Source organism: Sinocyclocheilus rhinocerous, unplaced genomic scaffold (genome assembly GCF_001515625.1).
Source record: "Sinocyclocheilus rhinocerous isolate Xijiao unplaced genomic scaffold, SAMN03320098_v1.1 scaffold2116, whole genome shotgun sequence".
Taxonomy (NCBI): domain Eukaryota; kingdom Metazoa; phylum Chordata; class Actinopteri; order Cypriniformes; family Cyprinidae; genus Sinocyclocheilus; species Sinocyclocheilus rhinocerous.
Genome location: NW_015623486.1, coordinates 32,863 through 46,484, shown reverse-complemented (window position 1 = coordinate 46,484; position 13,622 = coordinate 32,863). Strand labels below are relative to the sequence as shown.

General features: G+C 34.8%; 1 protein-coding gene and 1 long non-coding RNA gene across 2 annotated transcripts in view; both read right to left on the bottom strand.

Annotated features, from left to right (window-relative positions):
- Positions 1-1,942, bottom strand: part of LOC107754768 (uncharacterized) — a 5,615-nt gene extending 3,673 nt beyond the window's left edge. Inside the window, exon 1 of the long non-coding RNA XR_001641622.1 lies at positions 1,772-1,942. This is a non-coding gene — a long non-coding RNA (uncharacterized LOC107754768). The remainder of the gene's footprint in view (positions 1-1,771) is intronic.
- A 3,710-nt stretch (positions 1,943-5,652) lies between these two features.
- Positions 5,653-13,622, bottom strand: LOC107752134 (uncharacterized). Its single transcript, XM_016568050.1, has 7 exons — positions 13,574-13,622; positions 12,248-12,292; positions 11,174-11,398; positions 10,818-11,096; positions 8,844-9,125; positions 6,945-7,184; positions 5,653-6,463 (listed from the first exon to the last, which is right to left on the bottom strand). Exons 1-7 carry the CDS (start codon positions 13,602-13,604, stop codon positions 5,952-5,954), a joined length of 1,614 nt encoding a protein of 537 aa, XP_016423536.1. The 5' UTR covers positions 13,605-13,622; the 3' UTR covers positions 5,653-5,951.

Here is a 13,622-nt window from a genome sequence, read left to right as displayed (position 1 = left end):
AAACCTGCTGGCAGAGAACGAATTTGCTTTTTCAATAAGCCCATCTGCTATTTTTGCTACATATTTTTAAATGTGAACCAGTGGATCGACAAAAAGCTAATGCATTATAAAAATCTAAACAATTAAGACACTAAGATATAATTAATTGATAATAATAGTTTAAATTAATATAATAATTGATACTTTTGACCCTTTTCTTAAAAATTGTTTAAAGGCTGAAATGTGAAGTGCAGATCTTAAAAAGGTCTTTTAAGGTCTTAAATTTGATTTTAAAAATCCTGCAGATACCAGATTATTTTATGGTACCATTTGGAATAACTATATTTTTTTTAATTAAGCCTTTTTTAACTGTCCTTTTAGGTTGTAGGAAATTGAGTAAGACGGTTTAAAAGGTGTGTGGACGTGGATTAGTAATCTGGCCCCTTGGTATAAAGGAGAAAAAATGCTGACCCTCGTCACTATCAAAGTTGCCCATCCCTGCACTGGATGGATAATGGTCAGAATTTTGACGACTGTTAGCTAGCACACAGCTAGTGTTAGCTGTCTCATCTGTTAGGTCAGGTAGTAAACAGGGCTTGACATTAACTTTTTTGGCGTCCTATTTAAAAACCACTGTGGCTGCTGGCTAGTGGTTTTCCAAAATTACTAGCCACTCAGAATTTTCACTGGCCACAATTTTTTTGGGGAAATTGCATTTTATGTGATTAAAGTTACTGCATACTAAAATGTACTTTTTGATTTTTACTTTTTAAATTGATATCCAGGTCTTGTCAAAAAATCTTAAAGGATTCCAATAAGATAATTGTTCTAATTAGAATTTCTATCATAATTTGGAACCATTCCAAAAAGATTCTTATAGGACTTGAGAATCCTGAGTTTTCTTTTTTTCTTTTCTTTTCTTTCTTTTTTTCCCCTTACTGGGATCCATTGGCGTCCTATTTAAATGATTCTGTTCTATGCACATTGTCTCAGTAAACAAACTGCTTCAAATAAAATGATCAGGATAAGAACAAAATCCTTTGTATAGAAAGTCCTAGATAGGAATCTTTTAGGAATGGTTCCAAAATATGATAGAACTTCAAATTAGAATCCTGTACAATTTTCTAATTGGAATCCTTTAGGATTTTTCGACAAAGACTTTCCCAAACCTTATTAAATGTATGTGTCATCTTTCATATCAAATTCTTACTTTTTATTAATAATTTCAGTTAATACACTATAGGTTTGTTTCCAATCAAATGAAATCAGCATCAACAGAAGAGATCTTTCCACTGCAGAAGAAACGGAAGCAGCTCAAATCAATGGTATTTAGATGCATTGACACAGACAGTTTAATGAAACTGAAATGTTGCATGAAGGAAGTACAACTGCATAAATAATGATGTGTTTAAAATCAGTTTAAAAAAAAATATATATATACCAATATGAAATGTTGGAAAAAATACAATAAGCTACTTTTAAAAACTAACGCCTTATTTCACTATAACTTCATAAATTAAGTTTAAAAAATATTAAACGCAAGTTTTCATGGTCAAAAATATCAAACCAAGGAAAAGTCGCATGCAAAGCTTATTGTTATTAGCTTCTATATAGACTACTTCCCACAAATGTTTGTAATATTGACAAATTATAGCCTAGCATACATCTTTTAAAAAAAGGTTCTTCATTTTATTCTATCGTGTGTTTATTTTAATGCTTCAATGGTTATATAGTCATTTGTGTCTGGATACAACTGAAAACATGCAAAATCAAAACAGGTCCACTTTCATACCTTTATTATGAAAAATCAATCGCGAGATGAATCCAACCCGTCACACTTGTGTAAGTTGTTAAAGAAAGTGTCCAGTGAAAAACTGTTTGTCCACAAAAGTGTTAAATCCAAGAAATATTGCTATATTCTCCATTGTTTACATCAGATTTAACCTGCAAGATCTATCCTCTATCGTCGTTCTCCAATAAATGATGCAATCTGAGTACTGTTTAAGACCATGTTTTATTTTTTCCAGAAAGAGGACAAGTGGGGGCAGGAGGCAGGTGGGTGGGGGGTTGTTGAGTGGGAGGTTTGAGAAGATTGAGATCATGCAGTTTGATCAATGGTGGCGTCGTGCGAGAACGGTCAAAGCAATGCAAATTGGAGGGCCGCCAATGTTTATGGCTTGAACTGTATAAACAATCAGACTGCCAATAATAAACCTAGTGCAAGTCCAAGTAACTGTTTGTTCCTCCGGCACACATAGGCCTATTGTTTCATAAAAAAACAAAAAAAACTTTTATTTTCTTCATGCGCTCCAGACAAATGTCTTTTCAGGTGAAGTGGGCCATCTCTATTTTATATAAAAAAAAATAATAATAAAAAAAAAGATCCTGTATTTTTATTAGAAGTCATAAACATAAAAAAAGAAATGTTTTTATTTACACATTATCAAACAAACATATTCAACAACCTTTAACAAAAACATACAGTTTTCTCAATTCATGTGTAAAATAAAAATTGATCTATCAAAAAAATTAATTTGATGAAATATAAAATATATAACAGAATTTTGATGGAAAGAATTAATACATTTAATACTATAACAACTACAGACAGGCTATCAAAAAAAAGAGAGATATTTTAAATGAAATATTTTAAAACTTGTAAAACTTTTTTTTCTAAACACATGAAATGAACTTTAATTGTGACCATATTTTAAAGCTTTATACTCTACATCTGGCTTCACTCCAGTTTCCACATGCCTGGCCTTCTTCCTTTCTGCTTAAACTCTGCATCTGCTGTTTCCTTTCTTCCTTCTTCTGACTTGAATTTCCTGACTGCACAAACCATTTATTTTCTAAGAAGCCAGTTTTACATGCCAATAATAAAAAAAATAAATAAAAAAACCCAACGGTGAATGTAAATTTATTTAATAAATGTGAGTAATTAATGAAGGTTCAAGGCAGCCCACTTTATCTAGCACACTTGGCAAAAGTGGGCCATCAATTTAACCACCTTACAAAAATTTTTATAAATAAATCAAAATAAAAACCACTAAAAACAAAAAAATTTAATAAAATAAAAATAAATATTAATAAAAATAAAGGCCTACAGTTGATATGTAAATATACTCCAGTGTTTCTACTCCAGTGTCTATACTTCGTGTTTCTTTAAACTCATATGTACTACTCAATTCACATCTAATCTAATTTGGTGTCTTATAGTTTTTATATTTCTGAGTCTCAGCTTTAGTCATTTCTATTTTTTCTCTTCTTTATGTTTCTAAGAAAATTTTCAGTTTTTAACTTTTGTTTTTGTAAACCGTTTGAATCTGATCTAAACGGTCTAAAAGTTGTCGGAAGTAGGCAATTAAAAAAAAACAAAAAAAAACAATGAATCTGTATCAAGACCAAGAGAGACGCCAAGGATTCATTTATATACAATTTAATTTGACACACTCAGAATTACACAAGGAATTTATGAGGAACAGAAAAAAAGAAAAATGTATAAAAACTAAAATGACAAACCAGTATGTATAACGACCAACACCAAATCAATCCTGCAGTGACCTCTTGTTGTGAATCTCGACAGGACTGGGTTTGATAATAGGCACCAATTTGCCCTTTAGTGGAGAAAGACTGAATTATAGTTGCATTGCAGTAAAAATGTAATATTGCATATTGTATTCAGTTATACAGCTGTGCTCAATTCGATATTTAATAAAGCTTTTTTTTAATAAATTAATAAAGCTGAAAATGCATTAAGTTCTTAAAGTGATTTATAAAAACAACATACAAAACAACAATGCACATGGACTAAAATTAAGATCTGAAAATAAACATGATGAAACCATGAAACAGACTACAGTGCAAATGCATTTACAGTTGAATAAGAGTAACACTAGCTGAGAAATATAATTATTATCTGTAATAGATAGCAAAATCTGTATAACTATAAATTCACACAGATATTCCCAATAACCGATTCGGTGCAATTCTGTGTGAATGCAATTGCCTGTGTGAAACTACTGATAGTTATATATATATATATATATATATACAGTATATATACACTTGTGCTGGGCAATGATTAATCGCAATTAATTGCATCCAAATGTAACGGTTAGTCCACTGAACGGCAAGTTGTGATGAACCCAAGTGCAGCTTTATTAACCAACATAAACAAATACAAAGACTTGACTTGACTTGACAATGGCTTGACTTGGCATGAACAGACTCACCGTCAGCAAGGGTTACAACATCAATACTGGACCAAGGACATGGGCAACATGAGGGCTATTTATATCAAACAATGCAGGTCACATGACAAGAACCAACCAATGAGAGACAAGACACATGATCAGAACCAATCAGAACATAACACACCGACAAGGGAATCACATGACAGAACATAACGGTGGCCAAACTACAAAATAAAAGACATAAGAGCAATGAACATGAATCACTAACAAAACCCAAACCCCACATTACACCAAAATAAAAGTTTTTGTTTACATAATATATGTGTGTGTGTACTGTGTATATTTATTATGTATATATCAATACACACACATACAGTATATATTTTGAAAATATTTACATGTATATAATTCTATTTTATTCTATATAAACATAACATATTTTTCTTAAATATAGACATGCATGTGTTTGTATTTATATATACATAATAAATATACACAGCACACACACATATATTATGTAAACAAAAACTTTTATTTTGGATGCGATTAATCGTTGCCCAGCACTAAATATACTATGTTTGATGCTTATTTGTGTGTGATACCTTAGAATTTATGTGCTTTAAATCATTCTGTGTTATTGCACAAAACTTTTTTTTTTGGTCGTCTTTGTCCTGTTATATACAGAATTATGTATCTGAATTCTCAATGTGTCTGAATCTGTGTGTGGTAACTGTAATCTTGTATTACTTTTTTTGTGTAAACTGTATATTTATATGCTTATGTGCTTATATGCTTTCATATTATGAGATTATTATATTTCTTTCTTTGAATCGTTTTAAAGTTAAAGTAGTTAACCTATTTCTTCACCAGTAACTTGTGGGAATACTTCAGTGTGAAATTAGTAAGGTATTTGGTTTTGTCTTTCAGGAATTGATGTGACGGTATAAAGTGGCATTTCTGATCGAAATAGAGTCGGATCTCAGTGAGAGTTGCAGTGGATTATCTGGGATCTCCTAAAACACTTTTGAGGAGAATTTTGACGTAGCTTGCAGGTTAAAAGGTCAAGATCATTGCAGGTCATGTTCAACCTCCAGAACATCTCTACGTATCCCAAAGGTGACGCTTCTTTTGTTTAATTTATTATTTGAGAATATTATCGTAACCTTCAATATATTAAAGGTATACTTTACCCAAAAATTAAGGTATTATCATCATTTATGCCGTCCCAAATGTATACGAAATACGTCATACTCGTGCGAGAAATGACGGTCCTCTGTGCTTTTGCGGCACTTCTCGAGCGAGTTTCATTACGCGTATACATCATGTGAACTCATGAACGTTGGACGGTTGGAAAGAAGTGATGGTTTATAGCAAAGTCCCTTTCAATGTAGTCTTTGTTTATAGGTAAAAATATTTTAAACGTTTGGAATATCAGTATTTTTATACACACACCTGTTATTTTGCTTAAAAAGATTTTGATTCATTAACTGGAGTCCTGTGGATTACAGTCGTGTTAGCTTTGTGTGGTTTTTGAGGCGTCAGCTTTGCAGGTACTCTTGCATTACATATAATGTGTGTATATATATGTGTGTGTGTGTAAATCTTTTTTTTTTTGGGTGGAGTACCAAGTATCCCTTTAATACATTACATTTAATATATGAACCTGCATTAGATTAACTGTGTTAACTATTGGCAAGGTTTTTAGAAAGGCTGCATTGCCTTCAATGACTAAACAGCCATTTGACTATTATGGTGCTTATTCTTTCCTAGATTCCCTCATTCTTTCTCTTTGGCCATCTGTTTCTTCACTTCTTCGTATGGATTTTCCTCCACTGTCACGGCCTCGTAATCTTTGTCTTTCTGAGGAAGCTGCTCATACCCTCCCTCGGCTTCTCCTGCTGGCTTTTTTGAGTCGTCTGAACTCAGTGTCTGGTACACCTCGACTTTGACGCTCTTAAGAGCCTCGTACCCACCTTGACCTTCACTCTGACCCTCTCCAGGTCCTAGTGTGTGGTACACCCCCCCCTCCTGCCTCTTTTGTAGGGGTTCGTAACCCCCCTCGGCCTGGTCCTTGCTCGTGCTCTCGCCCAGCGTGTGGTAAACCGCCTGATCCTTGTCTTTGAGTTGGATTTGCTCATAGTCTCCACCTGTTGTCTTGTCTTTATCCCGTTTGGTCTCCTGGATGGCGCTTCCTCCACGTCTGCGTTTCAGCGCGATCAGCAAGACGATCAACAGCCCGAGAACGATCAAAATCGCCGCCACCATGATGGGCATCACGTTTGCAGTTTCTGATTCAGATTGCACCGAGAGAAAGAGAGAGGATGTAAATTAATTCTGAAAATAAAAATGAGATGTAGTGTGCTTGCACAGTCGTCAAGTGAGAATTAAAAGTGACTAGTGCCTTTATACTTTGCTACACTCTACATGAATATGCACGGAAAATAAAAGAGACCTTAAAGCTTTGCGTGCTTGTGTTTTGGCGTGAAACTTTTATAGTCTACACTCATCCCTCATCTTGCAAGAACAAACAAAAATTGTGTTTATGGCAGGGTTATTACTGTTAAATTCAAATTAAAACCATAAAACCATTTTTTTGTTACTTGAAATAAAACTAAAACTTATTTTATTTCAAATATTTGCCAAATTAATCATTTTAAATAATTTCATTCATTCATTTACATTTATAAATAACGAATAAAAATGACAAACAACAAAAAAAAAATATTAATAAAAACAGTAATAAAATGAAAGTCTAAAGAGCATGAGTACCTGCGTAGCTGTAGTCGTTGCTGAAACGGGAGAAACCTTTCCCGCAGTCCATCCGGCAGCTGTACAGTCCTTCATCTTGTACAGTAATAAACTCGTCGTTTTCAGTTAGTTTTCTGCGTGTGTATGGGTCATTAAAGAGTGTGTGATACCAGTGGTAGGACGTGCAGCTGGCAGGACAGTGAGGGCAGGAACACCGCAGACTGTTAGTAGACACTGAAATCACTGCAGCAGGAGGTCCACCTGTACAACAGAAATAAAGATAAAAAAAAACCGCCTGTGGTGCACTGATGATTTCAGAATATAATATTCATATATAGTGGTATTTACAGTGCCTTTGTTTCATACTGGATTGTAACTGGTCCAAATTAGGCAGAAAAAAAAAACTAATTAACAATTTCCCCCCTTTATTAAAGCAATAAACCAATAAAGCCTTTGTCGTTTTACCATGTGTAAATGGGTGTTTTTAGGCACAATGCAAATTTAATGAGAATTTCAGATGTTTCTATTTATTACACAATGATAATCAGGTGTTTTTGTGAATGTGTATCTGTAAGCACACATAATATGAGTGTTAATGGTGTTAATTCAGTGGCTGTTTTGAAGCGTAATGGGTGGCACATGGTGCTAAGAACATGGGTTAAATAACTAGTGGACGCACATCCTGATTAGACCTGATTCTAGGGGTGCACGATTATGACAAAAATCATAATTGTCGATTATTCCCTTGAAATTGTAATTGCGATTATTCATTCCGATTACATTGAATGATGTTCATACATACCATTGTTTGAAGCAACTGCATGCCATATTTTTATATGAAAATAAACAAGCTGAAAACACTCTTCCTGAAAAACTTGTATTGCCTTTCTATAGCATTAAGCCTCAAATGTCAACTATACATCGGATTGGTTTCTTCTTTAAATAAAAAAAGTAAAAAAAAAAAAAAAATGCATGGTATTATAATGTTATGCTAAAACTGAAATTAAAACAATGGAAAACCCCTTAAGATAACCTGTAGAAAGAAAAAAACACATCTAAGCACACAGAATAACATAAGTGGCTGTTAAACGATTAATTGCCGCTTTGAACGATTACGTAATTGTGGCATCCATAATTGTAATCACGATTAGAAATTCGATTAATTGTGCAGCCCTACCTGATTCTAGCAAATGCATAAATGTACCCATTCTGACAGAATCAGTGAGTGATTTTTTAGACCAATTCAAACTGATGAGTGATTCTGACTGGTAAGTCATTAATTCTTAACATTTTTCATGAATCGGACCACGCTGGTCATGCAGTATACTTGCTTGTTTTTGCATGCAGCCAGTGAAAACATAGAAAAAGAATGACGTGATGGGTTGTTCAAATTATTATTTTTTTAGCTATTTTGACTTGCTTTAACTGTAAGATGGAAAATATTATTGTTAATATATTTAATATAAACTTTTCATTTTTAGTTTACAGTAGTACTACTATATACAGTATATATATATATATATATATGTATGTATATGTGTGTGTGTGTGTATTACACACACATGTAGGCCTACACACATTATACAATATATTATTAATCAGTATACTTGTGTATGTATATAAACATATACTGTATATTGTTTCATATGTATTGCAAACTGAAAAGTGTGTTTACTCCTCTGTATATACATATGTAGGCCTAGTGCTTTAATAAATTATCATATATTTGTGTATAGTGCTTAAATATATTATTGTTTTTTTCAATGTTATTACGTAACTGAGATTTGCATGTATATTATAAAAAACACCATGGTACCATGTCCAAAAAATACTTTCTGATGCTTTTTTTGTTAGTACATGCAGTATTAGTGGTTCTGTATTAATGAAAGTGTGAGGTAATGCAGCTGTTGTTGTGTTTACCTATAACTTTTAACTCCTGAGCATCAGAATCTCCTTGCTTCTGTGCTGCTTCTGCACTGATGTGGCTGTACCTGTAGGTGGCGTGGCAGCTGTACTTGCCGTTATCACTTTGTGTGGCGTTGGTGATGGTGTATGTTCCTTCAGATGTGCTCTCGATTTTTTTTGAATCCTTATAGAAGACGGCCTGTTCCAGCTTCGGTCCACCCCAGACTACACACCTGAGAGCCACAGGCTCCCCCTGCAGCGCAGGAACGGCCGGAGGAACCAACATCACCATGAGCTCTGAGAAACAGACCAAACACAGGTCAGACTGCACATGCTTCATCTACCGTTTCATTTAAATATCCAGTCAAATTAAGATGCGAGTTTTGTGGCTTTTAATTCATGTCTGTTTGCTTTGAATTCATCCTAATGCCAGTGCAAGTAAAACCTGACAAATGTTTAGCAGGTATACAGATTTAAAATGAATTTTTTTAGGAAAACAGTCCAAAATGTTGATGACATCACATTGCACTTGCAGGTGTCCAATTAAATGCTCTGTAGATTGAGAACAGCCCTCATGCAACCAAATAGCAAATCTTCATTTTACTGTTATGTAAAGTAAAGGCTATTGCCTATTTAAGCGAAATGGGTTCATTAAGTAATGTCAACATAGGAAATGAGTGATTTAATGCAATCTTTAATGACCAGCTTTGTCTTTGCTAAACAAGTGAGTCAACAGTAGCCATACAGTAAGAGTCTAGAGCAGGGACGGCGAACTCCGGTCCTGGAGAGCCGCAGCCCTGCAGAGTTCAGCTCCAACCCTAATTAAAACTCACCTGCCTGTAGCTTCCTAGTAACCCTTCAGACCTTGATTAGCTTTGTTCAGGTGTGTTTGATTAGGGTTGAAGCAAAACTCTGCAGGGCTGCGGCTCTCCAGGACTGACGTTCGCCACCCCTGGTCTAGAGCTATAAAAACTGATCTTGAGAAGTTTGACTTTTACAGACTTTGGCATCTTGGCAAATCTGAGCACAGTTTGAGACATTGTTGAGATCTTTTTGGAACAGTGTTGTAAATACAACTTAACCACTGATTTCTAGTTGTGTCCTCTTTTGGAAGGCCAAACAAAGTAGTTTCGCTTTCACAACGAAACACACAGCGTCTTTACAATATGGCGGCGGCAGCAACAATAAAGTTACGGCTCCTTTCTTTGCGTGAACATTTGGGCGGTGTTATGCAAATCTTCCCACACAGTGACGTAGACATGTGGGGGCATGTTAGGAGGGTGTGGACGAGTCTTAACTTTTATAAAGAATATCTCTTTGGGTTTGAGACTTTAGTCTTTGCAACTTTAGGGATCTTATCTATGCACTGCAACAAAGAGCTTGTAACACTGCAAAGAGAAAGGAAAACTTGAAATCGCATCATATGACCCCTTTAAAGGATACACATTTTTCAGTAAAATATCTGAGAAGCAGGAGACTACTGTTTCCAGTTGCTCTCCAAATTAGTCTCATGGCTGTTTATGAAAGGGCTTAGATTTTTTTTTAGATCCTTCTTTTTTTGTAGATCTTTCTTTCTTTCTTTCTTTCTACTAGCTGACAGAAAGCTGGTTAGAAAAAGTTTTCTAGGAAAGAGCAGCCTGCATAGTGAATAGAGAAGTGGACTGCAAATTCAGCGGAGGAGACGTGCGATCACTCTGTGTTCAAATAGTAATGCAATCCCTTGTTTTGTAAATGGTTTCGCAGAATTGCATCTTATGATAATGTAAACACAACAAAAGAGATTTTGAAAAATGGTTCAAGGTTTGCTTGTTTTGAACACCATTGCCTTTCATTGCATGAACACAAACAGTCAAAACATTTTTCAAAGTATTTCTTTCTGTCTTCCACAGAAGAAAGTAAGTCGTACAGGTTTAGAACATAATGAGTTTGTATCCCTTTAACTACACACAGGTGATCTGAAATACAACAGGAAGTGGAGTAAGGAGTCACCTGTCATTTTCAGCGTCACTGCATTGCTTCGAAGATCTTTTTTCTTTTTCTTGCACCAGAAAGTGGCTCTTTCTGCCTCCTTTAATTCTGCAAATATAACAGCTCTGTTCATCTTCTCATCAACATCGAGTCCTAGACTGAAGGTGCTCACTCCCCTCAACACAAAACAAGCCCAGCCCTTCAGATCATCGTCCGCCTGCAGCACCAGGTTTCTTCCATCTCCTTTGGTCATCACAGCACCTCCTGCAGATGGAGAGAGCTGAGCGAGAGGCTCCAGCTCTGAGAGAAAGAGAGAGAGATCATGAGAAACAGCAGGAGGAATAGATGATCATGAACGTTTAGGATGGTGTTCATACCCAGTACAGTGAGTGTGTACGGGTCACTCTTTGATCCGGCCTGCTCACATTCATACATCCCGTTGTTTTCTGGTGTTACTGCAATAAGAAGCATTGAATAATCCTCGTGTGGTTGTACTTTTCCATTAATAAACCATTTTGTTGGTTTACTCCCTCCTTTATGGTTACAGATCAGAGTGACGTCATCTCCAACATACACCTCTGGGAACTTCGGCCGGAGAGACACTGAGAGAAAGAAAACAGACATATGAGATACAAATCTTCAGTAAAGGAAGATTGTCTGATTACTATCATGAAATATGAATGATTGACTGATTGACCATAATTGAAAACTAGTGATTTAGTGCCGTCTGCTCTACAAAAAAAGATGACTGGAGTAATGGAGAAGTTTGCTTTCTTTAATTCAGTTCTTTATATGTGTGTATTTATGAATTAAATAAATGCACAAGTTATTTTTTTGAAGTTATGCATTTATAATTATGCATTTATTTATTTATAAAGTCATAGTTTCAGCCCTTTCTCTGATTTAAATTCTAACTGAATGTTTTGGGCTGCTTCTGTGTAAATGCATGTCGAGTTTAGTTTTTAACTGTCTCTAATTGATGTGAAATGTGCCACAAGTGATCAGGGATCTTGATGCCGCTGGTTTCTAACATTGGGATTCTTTAGAAGGATCCGTAGATCTTAAATTCATCTGGTCTCGTCTCTGTTGTTCGTTGATTATTTTGTAGGAGTCGGGTTGTTCAGTCTATAGCCTTGCTGCGGCCACGGCAGAAATGACTTTGGACCAGTTTGGAAGCTCATTATAAATGACCCTCTGTGAGGTACTTATTATACGCAATACATTTTAAACACGACATTAGAAATATCTGATGTTCTGCACTAAAGTTCTGGAAATATCCACTGGGTTTTTGCTCAACACTGCGTTCATAATAGATTTAATGTGATTAAATGTGTTTTTTTTTGAAGATCAAGCAGAGCTGATCATCTTTAATTGTCTTTACCACATGTATTGTTTCAGTTGATTTGATCATGTGCACAGAAGTGTGTGTTTAATGAAATGTGTGTATTTACCTGTTGGTTTCTCTCCCTCGCCTTCCCTTATGAGAGCCAAAAACACTGTGGAATAAAAAGATGATTTAAAATAAGATTATTTCTGGATTAAGAATCTACAGCTTTTATTTTGATTTGCAGCTGCAAATGAGACGACCACACCCAGTCAGTTTTGGGTCTGTAATGACTTCACTGTCCGGGCGCATTTTCAGCACTGTGGAACCAGCAGTGTCCAAAATCCAGATAATCTATGACTACACCAGAACACCTGAGATGTCATTTCAAATGTATTTCTGTACATCTGTGTTTTACTACATATCTCTCTGGAAGACTTATTCTGATTGGTCAATTGCAACTTACATTGGTGAAATATTCCTGAATGATGACTAATAATAATAATAATATTTATTTATTTAAACAAAAAAACAAAACAATTAATCACCCAACAAACTTAATGACATATTTTGCTTTCTTCGAAGCACAGTATATATTATATACTATATGTGACCCTGGAGCACAAAAGCAGTCTTAAGTCGCTGGGGTATATTTGTAGCAATGGCCAAAAATACATTGTATGGGTCAAAATTATTGATTTTTTTTTAATGCCAAAAATCATTAGGATATTTAGTAAAGATCATGTTCCATGAAGATATTTAGATTTTTTTGCACCCTCAGATTCCAGATTTTCAAATAGTTGTATCTCGGCCAAATATTGTCCTATCCTAACAAAGCCTAACAAAGCTTTCCATACATTAATAGAAAGCTTATTTATTCAGCTTTCAGATGATGTATAAATCTCAATTTAGAAAAATTGACCCTTATGACTGGTTTTGTGCTCCAGGGTCACATACATTATATATTTATAATCTTAAAAAAAAAATAGGAATGAACTGTCAGTAGTGTGCATCATGAAAGTTTGTAAATGATGCAAAATATTGAGTACAAGTACCACAACTATTTGAAAGTGGTTTTTGCATACATTCAAAAACATCGTTGCATCTAAAAATGGTTTGTGGCACTGTAATGAAAATCTGTCTAACAGCATTGTCATATTAGTGCGACTTAAGCATAGCCAAAAATAATGTAATTCATATTTTCTGTGATTTTGCCCTGAAATTGGATAATTTGTGGAAAATTGTCAACATTTATCATCATTTAATGTCAATATATTAATCAGACAAACAAAGCTTGTTAAGTATTTTGCCTCTTGAGTTGAGTGAAAGCTACAAACTGACTTAAAGTAAACTTCAGCTTTAATGTAGCAAAGAGCAAGAGTTTGTCAAAATGTCCAGACATGGATTACACAAAATCTGACAATAAGATGATGCTGAGCTCTTGTGGTTTTACCTGATAGTAACAGCAGAGACCTCATGTCCATCAGCCGAGCCGATCTGCG